General features: G+C 32.8%; 1 protein-coding gene across 1 annotated transcript in view; it reads left to right on the top strand.

Moving 5' to 3' along the window:
• The first annotated feature begins 363 nt into the window (after positions 1-363).
• Positions 364-22,737, top strand: part of LOC124359112 (SPARC-like) — a 37,023-nt gene continuing 14,649 nt past the window's right edge. Inside the window, exons 1-3 of the mRNA XM_046811566.1 lie at positions 364-491; positions 17,640-17,730; positions 22,495-22,702. Coding sequence (XP_046667522.1) covers positions 17,653-17,730; positions 22,495-22,702 — 286 coding nt within the window. The 5' untranslated portion in view covers positions 364-491; positions 17,640-17,652. The remainder of the gene's footprint in view (positions 492-17,639; positions 17,731-22,494; positions 22,703-22,737) is intronic.

The raw sequence follows: 22,737 nt of genomic DNA, 5'->3' as shown, positions 1-22,737 counted from the left end.
TTACAAAGTGTTAAAAATGAAATTGGATTACTCACACGCCAGCGTCCACTTCTGTGTGGACACCTGCAGTTTGTGAAAATACAGCTTCCTGGCATTACTTATCATCATGCCATTTGTGATTAGCCTATTTGTTCTAATTGGCATAAAAAAGCACTTGCACTCTTCTTTAATTTTATATTTATTATTATTATTTGGTGGACAAACATATTTAAACCGCTGTTTAGGCTCAGTCCTGGAATTTAGAGGCTCAAGCCCGAATCTGAGAATAACAAATGGATTATATACAGGTGAATGAACTTCAGAATGGGACCAAAACTCAGAAATGGTGCGGCAGACGCGGCACGGCGCGGCGGCGTGTTTGTTGGGAGAAAAGACGGGAAGTGAGAGTGGGGGAGGCCAAACAATCGCTAGGCTCTGTTCTCCTCACACAGACTCCTTCACTCTAGGCTACCAGCTCCAGTCTCTCTCCAGGCGCGGGGCTGTCAGCTGAGGTGAGTAGTACAACGTCTATGTGTGTGTGTGTGTGTGTGTGTGTGTGTGTGTGTGTGTGGTACGCGTGCGTGTGGGTGTGGCACTCCTCTGTTCTTTTGTTCATCTGGATCTGCCCCGACTGCCTTTACACTACTGAGATTCATTTAATTAAAATTCACTTTTCAGAAATGAGCCGCAACCTTCTCATCGTATACCAATTGCACGTCAATTATCGAGTGGTTCATTTTAACCGCGGTATGTGAAGATGTGCTAGCGCACCAGCCGTACGTCGATCCTAGTCTTTTTTGACTAGGCCGCTTTAAAAAACGCGTTTGTGCGCTGTATCGAAAGTTCATTGTAAAGCAATAATCATAATTTATGTTGTAATTGTTAAACAAATTATCAACTAATTCATCTATAATGTAGTAAAACGCAAATTGTGTCATCTTGCCTGTAAAGCTTTGGCTGCATAGCCTACAATTTTCAAGTCTTGTATGATGTCGAAACTAAGTCTAAGATCAGTAGTTTAGTGGTAATATATTTATTTATCACATTTTATATCGTCTTTACATTTGTTAAGTTAAATGTGTTACGATACAGGCTCTCTCCTTATGAGTGGAAACTTTTTTATTGATAGCCTACTGACGTAAATAAAACTGACCTGACTTCAAATTGATAAAACGTCTATCGTCGAAAAATTCTGCAAAATAAAACCCAAAACTAAGAAACTACGTTGGAACTAGAGCGAGTTTAGTAAATACTAGCGGTAATATTATTTTTGAAAAGGTTACTGTCAAAATTCATAATTTTAATTAATTAATAATATAACTCACAAATGCGTGGCTTGTGTTTATATTTTGAGTTGACATTTTAAGGATTGTAAACTCGTATAATCACAGAATGTCTTAAAAGTGAAGGATCATCCATAGGAAGTATGCTTCGTTTAGAAACTACAGTAGACATTCTTTGGAATTAATGTCTCCAGGACTACAATTTGTAATGATAACTAAAATTATATTTTAGAGTTTCTAAACATATTTATCAACATAGTCTTCATACGACAATAAAAAATAGTGGTCGAATGATAATTTTAAACACTGCGATCAAAATAGTCAATTACGTGTTTGTAGACGGGAGTCCTAGGTGTCAAAGGAGGCAACTCAAACAAGGGTTCCTTTACTGAAAGGGATATTTGCTTTTTGTTCAGGAGTATTACATGACAAATTCAAAAGCAGAATTTAGTTTAATAAAAAGCATTAAAAAATATATTACAAAAGGAGTTTTATTAATAAAGTAATATTATGCATTCAGAACCCTTATCCATCATACTTATTTTTGAAGATATACGTTTGTGGAATACTTGTAAGATCTCACTAGCCTAGTGTATATTTTGAGTTTTTGATAAACTTTATGTAATGCAATTAATGAATATTTCAGTTTTTAATTATGCTAAAACTCTAAATTAACCTAATTTGATTCTGATTAGCCCATAATTAATTTTTGTTTTTAATTTTATATGTGATCAATTTATATAGTTTAAAAGTCTATCGAATAATGTATTTTTTGTTAGAAAATCTTTGTCATTTAATAGTACATTAGGATGAAATAGGTCAAAAAAGTGTCAAAATTATTCCTAATGTACTATTAAATGACAAACATTTAGACACCAAGGTAGTTAAAAAGATCTGACAATTCACTTTTAATTATTTATTTACTTCATTTACCTTAACCTACAAGTACGGTACCTGATGATGAATTCATTGAATTCGAAATGTACACTGTACAATAAAAATATATAAAAAATATTAAAAGGTTTATTATTTGTGTATTATGTTTTCTTATCGCTATTCTTGCCATATTGAGACTTATGCCCAGATTAAACATGCAAACTATTCACGTGCCTCCCCCTCAGAAGAACCCATAAAAAGTGTCCATTTGATGCATTGTTAAGAGCTCTTTGCGGTGAAATATGTTTATGGCTGTTTTTATTCGTATTAATTATTATTTAATTGTTATACCAGTGAATTTGAATTAAAATGCTATTAGAACACTTTTTACAAGTTTTATGAAACTGTACAGGTTTTGAGTAATTTAAATTTAAACATTTTAAAGGGCCGTCATTTTTAAACAGAATATAGGGAAAAAAGTCGTAACTCTTGTAGGTTAGGGATGCTTGAAATACAAAATTTGAATTAAATCTGCTAAGCCGTTGTAGATTATAAATTATTTAATGAAAAAGGAGAAAAATGCATAACTGGTGAAAGGAGCATTTTACGATATAACTTTATAAAACAAATATTTTTTATTGTTCGTCATACAAAAATGTTAAGGAACATTTGAGAAATGAAGAGACCCTAAGTGTAAAATCCTACAAAGCAGATAACGTGTTACATGTATAAATTTGGTACATTGTTCCCAGGCCAGATTGCGAGGTTTGGTTGGTGTGGTGGTATATGTCTGTCTATAAGTGAACCTGAAGTGTTACTTATCATTTATAGTGTACCCACGTCATCACAATTGAAGGAGTGAATGCAACACAGTGGATTGCTTTTGTAGTTAATCATTTGCTGCATAACAATGAATTATTGAATATAAATAGGCAGTATGGGTTGTTATATTTAAAATAACAGTGCAGTATTTTTATTTTAGTAGAAATCATTGTGGTGCCGTTATTCAATAAGGATGTGAATTATTCCAAGCACATTACCTTTTTTCACTTAGACATGAATTTGATAAACCTCTCAATGTACTCAGTTCCAAAAGGACTTTGGTATTGCTGATGGATATTCAGGATGGGTAAGGTTGGGGGAGGGGCCCTCCATTAGAAATTCCACGAGGAGGGATGGCGGACGCTATACCTCAGTTATGTCACCTCGGAAGAAAGGGAGGCCAGCTCTGTCCAGCCTCTCCAGTCAGAGCGGGCAGGGAATAGCACTCCCTCACGTCCAGGCTAATAACAGCCTATTGCCCACAGTAGACTGCCCTATTGTTGCACGCTTCCATCTAGGTATAATAAATGGGCACATCTGTTTTTTCTGTACTTAGTGCAGGTTCAACTGGAAAGTTTGTTAACCATATTATATAATCCATCTACAAGTCAACCCTCCTGGGGAGTACAGCACATCTTAGTCTCCTAGTCATACAACACGCAATTCAGTTTGAAATAGGCATTGCTTATAGATTATTTTGTATTATCGAGTCATATTACATTAATACTATTATTACAAAGTGTTTATAAATGTAACATCAACGTTATAGTTGTACAATATGATTGGCTTACTTGTTAAACACAAAAATATTCAATGGTCTATTGTTTATTATTTAATTTATATTATTGTTGTTTTATTCCACATTAAAATATTATAAAGAAGGTAGGAGTACGCCATACCACGTGTAGCGTAACAGGCTTTGCTGGAGTTCAATGCAACATTTCAAGTATGTAGCTCAAGTCATTATTGACAAATAGAACGATGGAAATATTTTACATCTCCTGACACACAACAGAGAAATTGTGTCAGCTTATACGGAATGATTTACGCTCAGCTAAATTCCATGGTTGGCCATGCACAATCATATAACTCATTGGCGTAGACTATATAAAGGAATGAAGTTCCATGAAAAATTTCAAATTAACAGATGACATCTTTCTCGAGACATCCAGCCATATAATACATTCACATTTTTGATCGCCAAATTCTGTTTCAAGTCAGTGTTTAAACAATAAAAGTCTGTACACCAAGTCACTATAAAATGATGCTTGTATTAGATAGTAAGACTAAATGTGTCACTCAAATCAGCCTTACTTATTATATCTTGTGAGGGTACTGAGTTTCTTTACCAATCGATTTATTCTCGGATTTTATAGTTATCATGATTACCCATAAAACGCTCAGTACAATCCCATGGAGTGACAAGGATCATGATCATGTACTCAGTGTTCGTCGTTTAGAAATGAAGCTTCATGCACAATTTCAATAGCTCAGTTCGTTTTTGAGATATCATAAGGGCAGACAAACAGAAACAAATATTTTTCTACTCCTTTGAACAGCCCTCGCTAACGCTCAGACACTGAATGAATTTTATGACCACAGTTGCATTATAATTAGGTAAGGGCAGATCAATGGCAGTCTCATCTATCTTGTTATTCTCATTAGCTACAATTGTCTTACAACTTGTATTGTCTATTTTTAAAACAAAAATGGGGCTTAAATATAAAATTTTAGTTTTTATCACGAAAAACTCAATTTTAGATGTAATTTTTTTATATTGCAGATGACATCCCTGCCTTTATTGTACCTTGTGGTTATATCAGATAGACCAGTAGAGATTACAGAGATCACCCCCTTAATAATATTCTGAATACGTTTTTATAATTAATTACGATAAATTAACAGTAATTTGTTTTACTCATTGATAAAACATAAGTATGTTTTTTCTTGTAAATATTCCCACACAATGAATAAAATAAAAACTAATATTTTGTCTGAGTTAAAAATGTAATTGGTTTTTGTCCAAATATGGTCATTCTCTAGATGTTGATGTTTTTCATCATTCATAAATATAACATGTGTTATATGTATCCTATCCGTCACACTGTGTAGACAATACACAATACATTAATTTCTTATGATTACTTACAGTTTAAAATGTTGCAGTATTTAACAAATAGTTAAATTTATGAAATACAGTCTATATGTATTGAATGACACGACAAAAATATCAAGAAATACGGTTTTCTCATTCGTTAATTATTAGTTATTTACAAGATACCCTAAATGATTCGAACCGATTCATTAATCAAAACCTAATTTTAAATTTAATCCTGATAAAAAAGTGTGGGTTCTATTCAACGGCAGGTCCAAAGGTTGGAGGTTATCTTGGAGTCTGTCACGTGACTGCCGCAGCTCAACCGACTGTGTTATTTAGGCCACGAATATAGCAATTATTGTCTTAACGCGAAATTACTATAACGTTAGATATTTATCAGTTTCTCTTTGTTGTTGCCTTTAATTGCAGGGAAAACTCGTTTCAAGAACTGCAGAGCATATGTGTCAAGAATTTAATTAAGTTCTGTTTCCCAGTGTTTTGCATATTAAAACTCAGCATATTTAGCGATTTGAAGTATTTTTACGACTAAAATAGTATAAGTGATTGCATAACAAAATACAGAGAAGGTATAGAGGAAGTCTATTTTATTCTATTGAATAATCCAAATCAAAGAGAGCAACGGAACAATATATGTTTCGTATTCATATTTATCTTTATTTCAATCATTTCCTTTTCTATTATATGGTATATATTTTATACATTCTACGAGCATGAAGACGGGTTTTACCAAAATATAGTGCCAGTTGGTTTACGGAAAAGTTTTTTGTACAGTTATTTACAAATAATATATTTTTATTTATTAATATTTTACTGCGACTGTAAAGTGAAAAAAACTCGTCTCATGTGTATTTTGCTCACAGACTCCGTGCTGGTGAAAAATGTAAAAACGTAAAAAGAAATGCTGATGGTGTTCTTCACTGCTTTTTTTATTTTATAAATGCGCTACAGGTAAAAATACGTCTGGAAGGATAGTTATCACGCCTCGCCTAACCCAGGGAACGGATTCACATGAGAACCAGGGATAATGGAGGATTTAAATTTGAGATTGGAAAATAATACGCTAGTAAGACGGGATATAGCAGTATTTTTAATCACACGTATTATACGTTTGTTAGTATGTATCATATGTAACAGAGCACACAATGCTGTAGTAAATGTGTTAGCGTTATTAGTCTATATCCACTTACGTAATGCAATTTTAGGCAGGCCTTCGAAAGAACAGTGTTAAAAGACAAGCTGTGAATGTCATATTTAGTGACTTTATTGACAAACTTTTGCGAGATCCCTCGTTTTCTTATATATTTTAATTTATTTAAACTAACAATATTACTTTATGAGTTTTGTGTTACGCGTAAAGTGTTTTCTTTCTTAACGAAGCACGTTGGCAAATCTATTGACTGGCCAAGCTTAATAATAGGTATCTGGTTATTAAACAAATATCGTTCCAAGGAATGAAGAGAGGAGTATAATGAGAAAAATAAAGAAGCCGAATGAACTGGAGCACGTAATACGAGTGTTAATGATCAAAGAGGTCGGAGTTGGTATGGTAGTATGAGATTTGTAGATACATATACTGAAAGGCAGCTAAAATTGTGATTTAGGACAGGAATGTCTACATGAGGACAATGGGGTCTTTTCTAATATTATGTCCCCGCATAAACTCGTCTTATCTTATCAGTGATAAACGCGCGCCGCTTGATCTGGGCTTGGACTTTGCAAGCTCGAGTTAATTCTTTTTCTTAAAGAGCAAGCAGCGCGAAGCGCTGCGCAGCGGGCAAGCATCGCGTGATCTAACCCATTCTGAAAATTTTGTTGATCCTACAACAGGAGCACACACACAGAGAATCGAATCGCTCTGGGCGTCGGCAAGACGGCGTAATAGGAACGAATGCGGTACAAGTCGCAACTTGCTAGACTCATACTTGTGTGAGTTTCTGTGGAAACATCGCCACCAAAACACAGATTTGTTCGAACAAATCCTGGAGGACATTAAAGCGTTCTGCCCACCAGAATAGTATATTATTTTAAACATCTTTCATTACTAATTTGTGTTTTTTCGTACAAATTAATAAACTCGTTTTTCAATTGTTTTTGCAAATTATTGTCAAAAACCTAGCTTAACCTAACCTCAATTACCTTTAGAAATTACATTTGTAGCTCTAGTAACGTAATCTAACTTATAGAAATTAAAATAGAGAATGCGGAGACATACTAGAAAAGACCCGGACAATGATCACTGGGTAGAAATCAGAATGGCTATGAGTACAGCCGGCTCTTAATTTCGAGTTCAACGTATTGGATTATTTTCACATTCAACCCGTGTTCTTGATTTTTCAAACGTTAAAACTGTATTACTAGAGAGAAAATTGGAAGAGACTTTATTCAAAATTGGAATATTTATTACCTGTTTCACATGTCAATTTGTTTAACACAATTAAATGTTAACAGATAGATACGTTATCACAATATAATGCCAATATAGATTTTAAGTGAGTTGAATATACTTACAAACTTGTAGCCAACTTTTAGCATTTATGGCAGTATAGAATCAGTATGGCAGTTGACGATAATTTCAAAGGAAACTGTTAGCGGGTGATCGTGATGTTGGATTATACGGACTTGGTGCAAAATATTTTCTCGTCTACAGTTCGCTGTCATCCATCTTTGTCTTCCCAATATAAACATAATTAGTTTATATTTTATTAAATCTTGTCCCTTTCTAAGCGCCATCTCGCAATTTCGTAAACATTTGGAGGTACCGTTCTAGCTCCAAAATGAGAAGAGATTTTATCGATGAAACATATGCATCAGAATTTTTCTGAAAATGGTAAAAACTTTTGCAATAAAGACTTAAACGATATTCTTCCTAAACATTTTTGCTGATTTCGAGAAATTACCGTTGCCTTTGTTATAGAAAGTTGTCAATGAAATCACAGTAAAATTGTTCATACATTTTTTATATTTGAAATGAATGATCAAAGCAGCAAAGTGGGATAACTACCTACAATACCTAGCTTGAGCGTGGGCGAGGTACTGTAGGCGGTTTATGGGTTGATGGGGGGGGGGGGGGGTGCTGAGGCTGCACCTAGTTCCTCGCCTCGCCTGTTCTGTACGTGATGTCAGCTGTATTTTTGTCGAGAACACTTGCTGCTGATAAGCGAACTGTGACTGTACACTGTACAGGCTTGCGTACTTCCTCTATGTCTGTGTAGGAAGTGTGCTTTTACTACTCTCGTTTATGTAGTCTATGTAGGAGCTAAACCTATATAGTATATTCTAAAGAAAACAATGAGATAAATAATGTACCAAATATTGTTACAACTATACAATACTGAGATATGACTATCGAACTAATGTTAATTTGTAGCGAAATTTACCAGTTTCACTTTGTATTATGTCAGTGCCACAAAATGCCAGAAAGGTGTTGTATGTATTCTCCGAACAGAATAAACATGGCGGCGCATTATGTACGTTATCAAACTAAATAAATCAAAATTTGCTATCAGAAGTAAAAAAATTAATAAAAAAGATCAATGGTAGAATTAAAGATGAATCAACGACGTTGGAAGATTTGGCACGTGATCTGAGGTAGGGAAAGTACTGATCAGAAATGGTCGGAAGGACCCGGTGGCGCCTTCTCAGTGCTTATGGTAAAAGAAGAAAACATCCCTCGAGATAATACCCAAATTCAAGCCCAGGTTACGTGAGCGCTCGTAAAGGTGTGTTCGGAATTTAATGTCCTTCTGGGGATCTACAATCAAGGGTATTATACAAAAGTACCAAACAAACATAGTAATCATATTGGGTAGAAATTTATTAATGTATGTACTGTTGATAACAACAACTTGATTAACAAATTTGAGTAATAACATGATTATAAATAAATTAAAAACTGATATTCAATGTAGTACAAGTAGCAAAGCCTGTGTTGTGTGATAAATCGTGTAGAGTTAAAGGCTAGTGCAGTGCAGATCTCGTCTGTAATTGGCACAAGCAGTAGGCGATCAGCTGAGATGGAAGCGGATGTCCTGCGATATCAGAGGATGGCGAGTGGGCCTACTGATAGCAACAGCTGCACGCGCCGCAGCCGTCTATCTTGTAGCCCGAATACGTTGCGAATTTACGTGGTATCACAACAAAGCGCCAAAATCGTAAAATTATGAAACAACTTTCCTCTCAGTTACAGTAGGTCGGGCTAATAAGAAATAAACAAATACATCGTCTGTCTGTGCGCCCACATGGCTTTTAGACCCCATTTTTGAGAACGGATTGGGATCCTTTATAATAATCATTCAGGCCATCAGGACACTATCATAAAATTGCAATCCATCCCAGTAACATCGGCTAGTTTTTTTCTAATTGGACTGACTCTTTTGAAATTATAGACTGCTTAAAATATTAACTCGTAAAAATGTAGATATTTCGAAAGAAATTTAGCTAGTAATGGTAAAAAATCACTTTTCAAGTCAAAGTCTGAATTTCAGTTTTAAATTATAATTTAAATCTATGGAAAGGTCAATAGATACCATATATGCACACAGTGCATATAGCTCATTTGATGCTTTTACGACAATATTTTCCGTAGTAAAAAATAACTTGCAAAACAAAAGACGCGTACAGATAGGTAAAACTGATTGTAGATTAGTTGTATAATTTTTAACGGCATATTAGTTTAGTTACTTTTACTACAGTTTTTAACTCGCAAAAATGTACGTCAAATAGAAATATGGGTATAAATGTTTAAAATTAACCTGATGGGGCAACAATACCTGTGGTTTTCTCTCATCAAAATAATGAAAAAGAAGAACATTCATTTAATAAACAGATATTGCATTTTCTGTCTTATTTTTCTTATGTGTTGAATTAATTAAGCATTTTCTGTTTGTTTATTATTAGCCTATTTTACATTATCCTCTTCGGAATTAAATTCTCTAAAAGTTTTGGTTCAAAAGTTTGCATGTTGATCATCCATTCAATGAAGTTAATGTACTTAAAATCTAAACAAAGCACGTTTTTGAGACAGAATTTTGCATATTTATAAATCAGAAATGGGTGGTCTTACAGGTCTGGGGCGTATTTTATTAAATTTTTCAGTTCTATCTACATAGAATCTAATAAATTTAACAACTATCTTTACGCTATAAAACATCAGTTTCGCTTTATTTCTGTCCTCTCCTAAAAAATCGGGCGAAATCTTTCGCTAGCACTATCTCGCTAACAAACCGTTTCCGGACATGAGCCGTGAGCCTTTTTCTTTATTTTGATGAGAGAAAACCATCTAAGAAGTTTGTCGGCTTACTTGTGGGACAACAGTATAGGAGATCTCACCTCGGTATGTATTAAGCAGCATCTCTATATATATAATGTAGCAGTATTATACTGTGGATTAAACAGTTTTCACTCATTATCAAAACTGACATATTATGTCTGTAGTGTATTCCAGCTATTATGACTAAAGACAATTAATACGAGGTGGTAGTTAGGACATAGGTAGATAAGGTGTTCTATACCTATTATGTTCCAGTAGCATAATATGGGTTTAACTGTTGTCATTCACTATTGTAATGTATACTTTGTGACATTGCTTATGGCAAATAGGCGAAAGTGTGTGCTAGTTGTTTCTTAGTACTCATTTAATTTTAAAATCTTATTATTAAATAACTGACGTTTGATCTATGAAAAATTTAAATTCAAGTAGGTCTGTCACAAAAATAATACTGCAAGAACCATTACAAATCAAACAAGAATTTCATTTTACACAAATTCAGTTATATTTTAGTCATAAATATAAACTTAAAGATAAAAAAAATACAATAACAAGGCCATAATGAATAAAAATTGAGAACTGGTGGACTCCGAAAAAGGTCTCTTTAAGAAAACAATAAACCCCTGCGGTGATGTTAGGCGATGTTTCATGAAATAAATTAATGTCCGTTTTCTTTTAACCCTCCAACTGTTGTTTATCAAAATTTTGATGAACACAACCCATTGATGATTGTTGTTCATCAAAATTTTGATGAACAAACATTCCCTTCCATAATCACTCATTACAGTATATTCCGGCAACGTATCGATTCGATTCATGCACCATTGGATTCGGAAAAAAAGCCTAAGGAATACTATAGTTTTATTCCTCTGCACTATTCGAGTAGATAATATGGACTCATTATCATATCACCATCAACATTTCAGTTGACAGTGCTTGGTAGGAGCAGTTGTGCTCCTATAATATAAATTTATTGCTATGGTTGAGATTTCACCCGGCCTCTTCGTCTATTTCTGAGCCAACCGCATCACGCCACCAATTAGGTCCAATAACTGTACAGTCTAGTCTGGCATCGCCGCTCTTCACTCAGCCAACTTGAGATATGATACACTTTCATTGCTCTCTGTTTTTCTCGCTCCCATTAGTCATCGTTTCAGTGGGCACTTGAGCAGCCGCCTCTCCTCGCCGCCATCTGCATACCGGGCGACCTTCAGGCTTTTGCTCGTATCGGCACCACTGAAGGCTCAATGAACTAAACCCGAAGCCGACATTGAATTTTTTTATAGTGTAGGTCTCTAACAAGGAGGTTTATAATGGCAGGGGAAAGGGCTTCTTCCGAAATATAACAAAATGAAGATCTTCTCAAGACTTCTTAACTATGCTCAGTGTTGAGTTTCCTAAAAATCCAAAACGGGCTCAATCTGTCTTTGCCATGCATTTGCATTTTTTTCTTTTTTCTTAACAATATTTTATTTATTTACAATCTGTTCAATTTGAGAAGAACAATAAGTAAATATTGTATACAGAAACAACATTGACAATTGAAATTGAGTTAGATGTTAACCGCTGTTAATACTAACATAATTAATTCAAGAACCTAAAAGCTAGATCCAGGATGGCAGTTCGGTGGAGTTTGTACACATTTTAAGAATTATCAAGTAGATTTACCGCAAATTGGTTTGGATGATCTAATCTTGAAAGATAAATGCGCCTGAATTTGGTAATTTCTTCTTTGACTGTTGGGATGTTGAAATCTTGATGTAGCGTTTTATTGGATACATACCATGGCGCTTTTACAATTTTGATTGATACCGTTGTAGTATCTATGCATTTGCAACGTGATTCTAAAAGTAGCTTAAGCTAATGAACGTAATGTCAAGGCTTGAGAATCCAGATGTCAGCGTTGTTGGTTGTTTTTTGTCGACTGGGTGTGAAAATCATCATTGAGATGGCAGTGGCATTGCTGACGCAATCGTGCTGTCACCGCTCCGCCTGGAAGAAAAGCACTGCCACAGCCATCTTATCCATGTCGATGACCTAACCCCAGATGGTGGCATTTCTTCTTATGCACATTCTTGATTGTACTGTACACTTCTTAGAAATTAATGGGACCTTGATAAACACTGTTGTCAGCCATTGCTCGCATACTTATGATAGTCACTGCTGTGAATGTAATGCACTTCTAATTCAGTATTACAATATCTTTTTTAATTTGTTCCACGAATTTCTGATTATAGTAAATAATTAATTCATAACAAGAGTTACTATATTGATAATACTAATACGAAATTACTTTGAACTTCATTAGTAGACTTGTGTATGTTGAGAATGGAAGATCTCTTGCAAAAATTGAATAGTAGGAACATGGACGTTCCATTCTCATTTTTACAGCGTTTGGATAGCTCCAGCCTTATTATATTATAGACATACCTCAGTTAAAATGACAGTTTGTGAGCGTACCTTTACAAAAGCCTCCATAAATAGTAAATAAATGTTCTTGGTGATACTCCAATTCATATACTAGAACCAGTTGAGCAATTTGAGGCTGAGACTTGGTTACAGCATTATATATTTCCACTGCCTTTATAAATATCATGGGCAGTACTAGAAATATCTGATATGTCTGATAGATGATCGGTCTAAAATGGCAATTACTTATGTGGACTTGTCAATCAACCAGTACAATCAGACCAACACAAGTGGTTCAGATCTCTGGACACTTCTATTTTAGACTAGTGATGGGAGAATTGAATAGTATTCGAATACAACCCGGGTATTCACATATTAATATACCTCAAAATGAATTTGAATACTTTTGAAATCAATACAATGTCTCTGGAAGAATCGATTTCAAACCTACAGTATTCATTCGTTTGGACTAATAGTATTCAAATAAAATATTCAAGAGCTGTATTCGTATTCAAACACATATACATATATAGGAGATTCATAATTTCGAATAAGTAATTAAACATTTTCAAACTTGACAAAACGTACAATTGTACAAATATTCAATTAATAAATACATTTGTAAACAATAAAGAAAAAAAAAGAATGTTTATTCCATGTTGTTGTGTACAAACAAAATATGATTGAGGTTTTTAGCTTCAGTCTATTTCTGTGATCATTGGTGACAAAACCGGTAGTAGAAAAAATCTTTCAGGCAGGACTGAAGTAGCAAGTAAACATTTTTTTACGATTCTTTTAAGCATTTGTTTCTCCTATCGCTCTATTCTAGACATCTGTGGATACTGGTTACAGTATTATTAAGATGATGCAATTGATATTCATTGGGTTTTTTAGTAACAATCCTGTAAAATAACTTCTATGAAGTCAGAGAAAATAGAAAACCACTTTTCGGTTACTCCATGAGAAATTATAGATGTTAAAGTAAAACATTTCAGTAATTTAATAACCGGGCTTATGTAACAGTGGTTGGAGGTTAAAAATGTGTATTTTGTATAGTATACACAAGAGTTACAAATCCAGGGATTTACACATGTTTTTTTAAACACATATAGACCTACCTAGCATCCACAGTGATTATTGATTTATGACATAAGAAAATTCTACTTCTTTTAAGTAAATGTAAGTTAAGAAAATTACTTGTTTTTTTTTTCTAAATAAAACACAACTTATAGAAATCAATTTTATTTGAAGTACGGTATATGTAAACATGTTATCCTCCAGTCTCTTCTTTTGTATACACAGTGTAAAATGTTCATATCATTATCTTAACCTTCATTTTTCTGTGGGACTGGTTAAGATGTCTGTAAATACTACTTTATGCCTACAACTCTTCATGGAATAATCAACATATTTTTCTGTTTTCCGATTAAAACAAATATACAAGTACAGTGGAGTCCCGCTAATCCGAACACGTGTAATCCGAACGTCGGTTAATCCGAACAGGTCCAGGAGGAATTATTTATAACGATAATGAACAGTTATAGGAACTAATTACATAAAAAATGAAAATGGGTGCATCATTTCGTACATAAACAAAGAAAACTTTAATTAAATAGACATACAGTATTTTATTAAGACAAATTGTGTACGGTACAGTACATAAATAATGAAGTTAAATACAGTACCAAATTGAAACTTATAGGTTAAGTATGAGTTAAATTACTGTATTAAGAAGTGAAATCAAACAAAAATTGGACGTACAGTACTGATATTAATATTGAGTACTATATTAATTGTCAAAAGACATAAATTCAGTTATTGTCTTCTGTCGCATTAAAGAGACTCTATTGGATGACGCGTAGTTTCGTACAACTATTGAACGCGTGGACCCGTACAATATCCAGTAAGCTCACATTGCTTAACAATAGAACTCTCACACTAAATACGGTAAATGTGCTTAGTATTCGCAAACACGTTGTTTTGTCAAGAAATACAATGCAACAGTCAGAAAACATGTTTTAATAAACAATGTTGATAATTCTATAACAAAATAGACCCATTCTCAAGTTTAAAACCGTATTTTTCTGTAATTCTGGCTAATCCGAACAATCACATAATCCGAATAGGGCTCGGTCCCAATTAGGTCGGATTAACGGGACTCTACTGTATATCTTAAGGGGGGTCTGTTCGCCTATCTCCGTAATGTTAATTATATGTAATTTTTATAGAGTTGTGTTGAACCTACACTGAAATGTTTTATTTTATTTTATTAATCATGTAATACTCTAGTCACTGACACAAGGATTTTTGTTTATTTTGTATTTTAACTTTTCTACAAAGTTTTTAAAAAACTTGTGTTAAATTTCAAGTTTTTAATTCAGAAATTTAATTTTTATAAGCCCAAAAATTAAAATTTTACAAAATCCTTGTGTTAGTGACTATTAAATACTAAAACAAACACACAGTGAAAATTTCATAAAGATATCTTTAACAGGTCCTGAGAAAACTTACATCAAAGTTAGAAAATACAAATTTTGGGAAAACGCGATTGAAAAAATCGTTGTACTAACCTACAGTGAACTTGGTAACATCAGTAGCTGCCAGTGCTGTAGGCTGGTTTGTCTGCTTCATCCTGCTCAAATTGGTCCTCTAACTTTCTTTTCTTCAATGCCTTAGCCTTCCTGATTTTCTTCTCAAGCTCATTTGCAGCTAATTCGGCTTTCTTGAGTCGCTTATTCTCAAGGCTTTTCATTGCAGCAACCAAATTTTTACCAGGAGAAAGTTTAAGCTCATCCATTATTTGTACTCTACTTATCAGGCCATTATTAAATGTGCTTATAGCTAAATAAGTCCCATATTTTAGCACTGGTAGGCTAACAAAAACCCTTTTTGGTATTACAGACCAAATCACATTGTTCAATGATTCGTTTGGGTTTTGTGTTTTGCCCTTCACACATTTTTGCAAAAGCTCAGGATCAGCCAAATCCCTAAATATTGGCTTGATAGTAAGCATAACAGCTTTTGGCAAATGAACATAACATAACAATAAGGAAACAAGAATAGTAGTAGTATGTATGAATATGATTAAAGCGGTGGGCCACCAGCGGGGCTGCCTCTTTCACCATAAATTGGTTGCAATGCTTTCGAAAAACTTTCTTTTCAATAACTTCTAATAAAGATAGAAAGAAAATAAGCACATCTTTGAAAAGGTGAGGTTCTGAAGAATATAAAACTAAAAAAAAACCAAAAAACTCAAAAAAATGAAATTTTTGGTACGGACCCCCCTTAAAGCACTGTGACTAAATGATTTTCTAAAGTCAAAACCCGATTGCAACATTTTGGAGTAATGAACCTTTTCAATGGATCAGTCAATCACAGATGTAAAAAGGGCATCCACACTCATTTTAAACACCATTTATCTCATATTCACTCATGACTATGACCTATTTTTTAAAAACCAACAATATTTTTTCCATTAAATGGTTACTGGATGTACTTATATAATGTACAAACATATACAACGTGTTTGAAAAGTCTGGGTACGGCTTATTATTTTACAAACCATAGCAGATAACATCTATAAACTTTGCACAGTGTCATATGGCTATGTAAACTATTTTTCCTTGCTATTACCATAACAAGCCAAACATGCGCTGCCATTTCTGACTGGATCGTCGTATTCTGATGCGGTAGGCGGCGTTTCACTCTACTAACCAATGGTTTCACTGATTATTATTTATAAAAAGTAACAAAAATATTTAATTCAAAATTAAGTGGTAAGTTGACTATTTCACCAACAAAGAACATTAATAGAACTTAACTATTGATATTAGTTTTGACAAATTCATTTTAGTTTTATTTATTGTGTTATAAATAATTTATGAAATAATTTGCTAATTAAAAAAAGTCAGTGAAAACACATCGGTTAGTAGAGTGAAACACCGCCTACCACATCAGAATACGACGATCCAGTCAGAAATGGCAGCGCATAATGTACTTCACAATGTGTACCTAAAACAACCCGCCATTTCTGATTGGATTAACCTTTTGAGATGCGGTTTGTGGCATTCAACTCTACTAAGTGAGCTCTTTCAAATGAGGTATCACTCGACCCATGCTTTAATTTAAGATTTCCATGTTTTCCTCTGTGGGCCGTCCCCCCATGGTTGGCTTGTCATGGTAATAGCAAGGAAAAATAGTTTACATAGCCATATGACACTGTGCAAAGTTTATAGTTGTTATCTGCTATGGTTTGTAAAATATTAAGCCGTACCCAGACTTTTCAAACACCTTGTATGTGTGTACAAACTTTTACAAAGTTAACTTAATTTTTATTTTATGACTTTTAAGATGTTGTAAAAGTAATTTTGAAATATATTAAAGTGTTTAATAATCTGATTTAACATGTTTGTAATGTATAATATTATGTCATGACATTTTTTTCTTTTAAATTCAAATATTACTTGAATATTACAGTCAGTCCCTTCTAACACTAATTTCATCCAAATACTCTCATAGGTAAACTCTCATTTTACTTACCTTTTTCATTTTTTTAAAGGTTAATGTAAACTTGGTTTTGTTTTATTTTTACTGTATTTATTTTTGCTACAATTTTGTTTGGTTTCAAATTAAAACTAACTATTTTATGGTGCCTTGGTCTCACACACAGACTTGTACCCATGTGGGAATAGTTCTCAAATAATAAAACAAGTAATACAAGTTTATTTGACACAATATATTTTAAAGAACAGAAAAATATTTATTTAATTTCATTGTATTATTTAAACAAGAAAGAATAATTTTTAATGTAACTTTTGTAAATTTTATTGAGAATTGATTTGATTTATTAGAAATAATTATCTACAGTTAAAAATACTTGTTTCAGGTTAGCTGACAAGATGAGGGCTTCTTGTCTTGCAGTATGTCTTCTAGTCTTAGTTTTAGTTGTTGGTGATTCGTTTGGGGAGCACAAATTCGTAAGTAAACAAAACAAATTACAGTGTTTTATATGTGTGTGTGTGTGTGTGTTTATTCTTATGAGTGAAGAACTTCCTACAAAAAATTGATTCAAGGTCTCACACAACTGTTATGAAATTAGGTCAAAACTACAATGCGTTCCGATTAAAAATGTTATACGAATTATGAATACAATATTTACAAGGAAAATCTTGTGTCCTCTGGGATCTTACCAGATGCCTTCCTACTTTCTTGCTTGCACCTCCAGCTTGTTATTAACACTGGCTGGTTTATCAACAGTCAAATTTTCAAGAATGTTTTAACATTACTTACACTAATTAATTTTGCATATTATGGACATATCTCAGGATATAGTTTCTAGAAGTAGTTTGTTTTGCTGGGACATTAATGTATGATTTTTTATATATGTTATGAAATCTCCCCAAAAGAAGCAACCTTCATCTTAGTAAATCTATTTTTCACAATCTCTTATATTTTCGTATGTTGGTTTGTCGTTATTTTGTTATATAAACTTATTATAGTTTGTGAATTTTCCTGCTAAAATAATTGTTAGAATATTGTTGATTTATATAAAGCTTAAAAAATTCTGAAACATGAAAGAGACAAAGACATATTATCATGAAACACATTAAGTGTGGGTTACAAATTATGTACCGGTATTGAATATTATAATAACATGATTTAAATTTGTAAAATTTGCACATTCGGTATGTCGGTTTTCAAACCTCACTATACAATTAGCAATCAAACCAAATACATTTCAAGTAAACTATGTTTTTACTATTATAAAATATTTGTAATGTCAATAGTGCATATTTTCTCTAAAATTTTTTACACTCACTTGTAATACAGAAGATGAGAGCCAATTCTCACTTTATAGGCTCACAACCTAGTTTTTCATGAAATTGATAGAGAAATCTTCTCCAAGAGACAAATTGATCATCAGTCTCGCAGTTTTGGTGGGTTTGAAATAAGAGTATGTCCAATAGAGTTAAAAATATCAAACTATAATTTTATTCACAGTTAATTTTTATACGTAGCTTGATACCTACTCTTAAAACCAAGTGCCAGACACTTAAATAAAATTTCTTTCGCTTTCAATAGACAACATATAGATACCAAAAGCTGCCATTTTCAATAAAATGTCGGTTTTTATGTAGTTAGTTGAAACTGTGTTAAATTTTATTTATGTGCCTGATGGTTGTGTGTTACACTATAAAAAATTATCTGTAAAAAATAAGCAGTTTTTAATCTCTGATGCATCAAACTTATCACGTACAATTAATTTAGGGATTATCTTTTTTTCAATTATGAAAAGCTTATTTGCATCAACTGAATTGCCCAAAAATTTGATACAATATATAAAATAGGAATATACTTACATATGCTGTTAGCATTGTTATTATATCTACTTTTAAAGACAGAAAACGTATATCATATAATATGCTTTACTAGCTTATTTGATAATGAATGAACATGGTGTCTCCAGGTGAGACTCCAGTCAATGTAACCTCCTTATAAAGTTGTACTGTAGATTGTGTTATTTTGAATATTGCATTAAGGAATGAGAAGCTAGGTATAGGGCTATTGCTATAATTAGGGTGAAAAATGACTGTCTGAGATTTTCCAATGCTTAGTAAAAGACTGTTGAACCAATTATTAATTTGTAAGAAATCCTGAGAAATAATTGTGAGTTTATCATGATTAGTAATGAGAGCAGTAGTATCATTAGCTTATATAGTTGTATAGAGTTTTTTATGTTTGTCAATAAATCATTGATGTAAAAAAAAAAGAAAAAAAAAGTGGTCAGTGGTCACAAGGTACAACCATGGGATAGTCCTAAACTAATTGTTCCATATTTCTTAGATGGGATCCAACTCTCAAGAGTCACATTTTGTCTGATATCAATAAGATATGATTCTAATTATCTCAAAGACTATAACGCTGCAATAGTTTAATTCATATTTGTTGTTATTAGTATATGTTGGACACACTTGTATGTCTTTGAAAGGTCACAGAACACACTAGCAGTGAATTATGACTCATCAAAAATGTTTGCCACTCTAGAGACCATCTCATGAGGGTGTCTCTTCCTTTTCTAAATCCAAATTGCAAAGGATGTTAACATTCAAACTCCTTAAGATGACTGGAATATTTTTTGAGAACCACAGCTCCCAACACTTTATAGCACAAAGAATAGTTAACAAGTTGGTTTGCAACATCTTTAAAACATTTTGGTTTTACTTGTATTTAAGAGTTTGTTGTAAAATACCAGTTTTAAAGGAAGAATCAATTCAATGAGGTAAAGGCTTCTTAAAAAAACTGGAACATTCTCTCAGAAGAAATACAGGTATTTCATCCCAGCCCAAAAATTTTGATGTTTCAGCTGCTTTAGTGTCTCAAAAAACATTTACGTCAATCACAATACTAAAAGTCGTTATTAGGCCTTATCTGCTTTTGAAGAAAGAAAATTGTGCAATATCAAAAGACAGTATATTTTTACTAGATACGTCCAGGAAAAGAGGTTAAATGCAACAGGAGTAACTTTTATTACTATTTAATTGATGATTTATTTGTTGCAGTTATGGCCCATAAATTTGTTCACTCTGTAGAATGCTTTAAAAAAAAAAATACTGGTGTATGTAATATGAAAAGTACTGGTGATGAATTGTTATCATCAAGGTTAATATTTAAAATGTCAGAAGAATTGTCTCCTGTACTTCTTAATCTATTTAATAAAAGTATTAGTTCAGGATGCTTTCCGGATGTGCTTAAGATTGCTACAGTAATACCTATATTTAAAAAAGGAGACAGGCTTTTTCGTAGAAAATTATCGTCCAATTTCTTTACTTCCAGTTTTGTCAAAAATTATTAGAAAAATTAGTTAAAGTTAGACTCATAAAGTTTTTTAGAAATAAATAAATTTTTTTCTAAAGTTCAATTTGGTTTTAGAGAGGGACTCAGTACAGAGCTGGCTTTGCAGCATTTTTTGAAAGATATATATAATTGGTTTGAATAATATTTCTTGTAACAAAGTGGCTGGTTTTATTTTTAGATTGTAAGTAAAAGCCTTTGATACCGTTAATCATGGGTTGCTGCTAAATAAATTGGAATCTGCTGGTATTCGAGGTGTCCCTTTGAATTGGTTTAAGACATACCTAACTGGTCGACAGCAATTCGTCAAAATAAACAGTAGCACCAGCTGCTTGGAAAGTCTACATTTTGGAGTCCCCCAGGGATCAGTTCTTGGGCCTATTTTGTTTTTAATCTTTGTTAATGACTTTTACTCTGGAAATTTCAATGGTAAGGTGACAGCATTTGCTGATGACACAGCATTTTCCTATAGTGCGTCAACAGTTGATGAATTATATTCAAGGATGCAGGATGACCTAAATAAAAATATCTATATGGTTTGCTTGTAATAAATTATCCTTGAATGTATCAAAAACATTATATATGATTTTTTTCTTTGTCCCAATCCGGCAACTTTGGCACAGCCTTAAGAATACATTCAATAAATTGCAGCAAGGATCTGTGTGTGATTGTGGCGTAATTAATAAATGTAGTCAGATTAAGTATCTGGGTTTGACTCTAGATGAAAAACTTATCGTGGAAACCTCATATAGGTTCTCTGAAAAAGTCTCTACGGTCATCACTTAGGGCATTTTTTCATTTGAAATCAGTTTTGTCCTCCCTCAGTTATGAGACTGGCTTATTTTTCATTGATTAATTCTAGGCTGGAGTATGGATTGTCATTATGGGGTAGTTCATATGTTTCAAATTTATCTAGTCTAAATAGTCCTTCAGAAAAAAATTTATAAGATTGATATGTAATTCTAATATATTAGAGAACATTCGTTTCCGCTTTTTGTTAGAAATTTTATTTTTACCATTAAGATATTTATATGTTTTTAAAGTTTTTAGTAATTTTTTTCATACTAAGTGGTAAACAGTGGGACCTGTTTATTGACAACTCTGGTTATTCTACTAGACTCAGTAATCAACAGTATTTGCGATTGCCTAAACCAAACTGTTCTTTGTTTCAAAAATGTTTTGTGTTTTTAAGTTATAAGTTTTTTAAATTTTAATTCCAAGTGAAATTAAAATTAATAGATTCTATATTTATTTTAAAAAGAGGCTGAAGGTTTGGTTATTGAGTAGAAGTGTTAAAGATATTGAAAATTTATATTTAGTTGTTCAGTAAAAATATTTTTGTGTTCTTATTTTATAAATTGTAAATGTATGTTTTTATATTGAAGGTGAGTTGGATTTCTCTAATTAATGTGTGTTAATTTGATGGTTAAGAGTAATTTTAGTTTGTTTATTATTATTTGTTGTATTTTCATATTGTTATTATAGAACTTAAATTAAATTAAGAAGCTGATGATGGCTCCCACCCAAGTGCAAGATTATTTTCTTTTTGGGTTGGTATATTATTTCTCTGTAATCTGTATATATGTTGTATACTGTATTTACATGTATTTAAAAAAAGAGAAAAAATAAACGCATTTATTATTATTATTATTATTATTTAACAACAAAAACTGTTTCAGTTGTATTTTGAATGGTTTGTAATTGGTTTATAATTTGATATATTCTGGAAGTTTATTGTATTGTCCCAGGTTTTTATCAAGGTCTTAAAGTCTTGAATCTTGAGTAAGAAGGTGAGTGTACAATGACGAGTGAAGTGATAGGAAGCTTAATTGAATGCATCATTACATTTAGCAATGTTTTGTATGTTAATCATCAAGTTAATGTTGCAGCGTAAACATAAGAAATACCGACCTCGCCACCACAAGGTGGCAAACCCTCAACCGGTTGTGGAGTACCCAGACCGTCCTCACCCTCACCCTCATCTGGAGGAGATGGTGGAGCCTGCTCCGCTCAATGAGTGGCAAGAGATAAACCATGAAGCTGTTTACAACCCTGAACCAGAGTCTGACATCAAGAACAATTATGTGCCTATTGTTGGTTAGTTCACACTGTGTTGATACATGAAAATTTAT

This window comes from Homalodisca vitripennis, chromosome 4 (assembly GCF_021130785.1).
Source record: "Homalodisca vitripennis isolate AUS2020 chromosome 4, UT_GWSS_2.1, whole genome shotgun sequence".
NCBI classification, from domain to species: Eukaryota; Metazoa; Arthropoda; class Insecta; order Hemiptera; family Cicadellidae; genus Homalodisca; species Homalodisca vitripennis.
The sequence above is the reverse complement of the archived record's forward strand: the minus strand, read 5'-3'. Positions and strand labels throughout refer to the sequence as shown.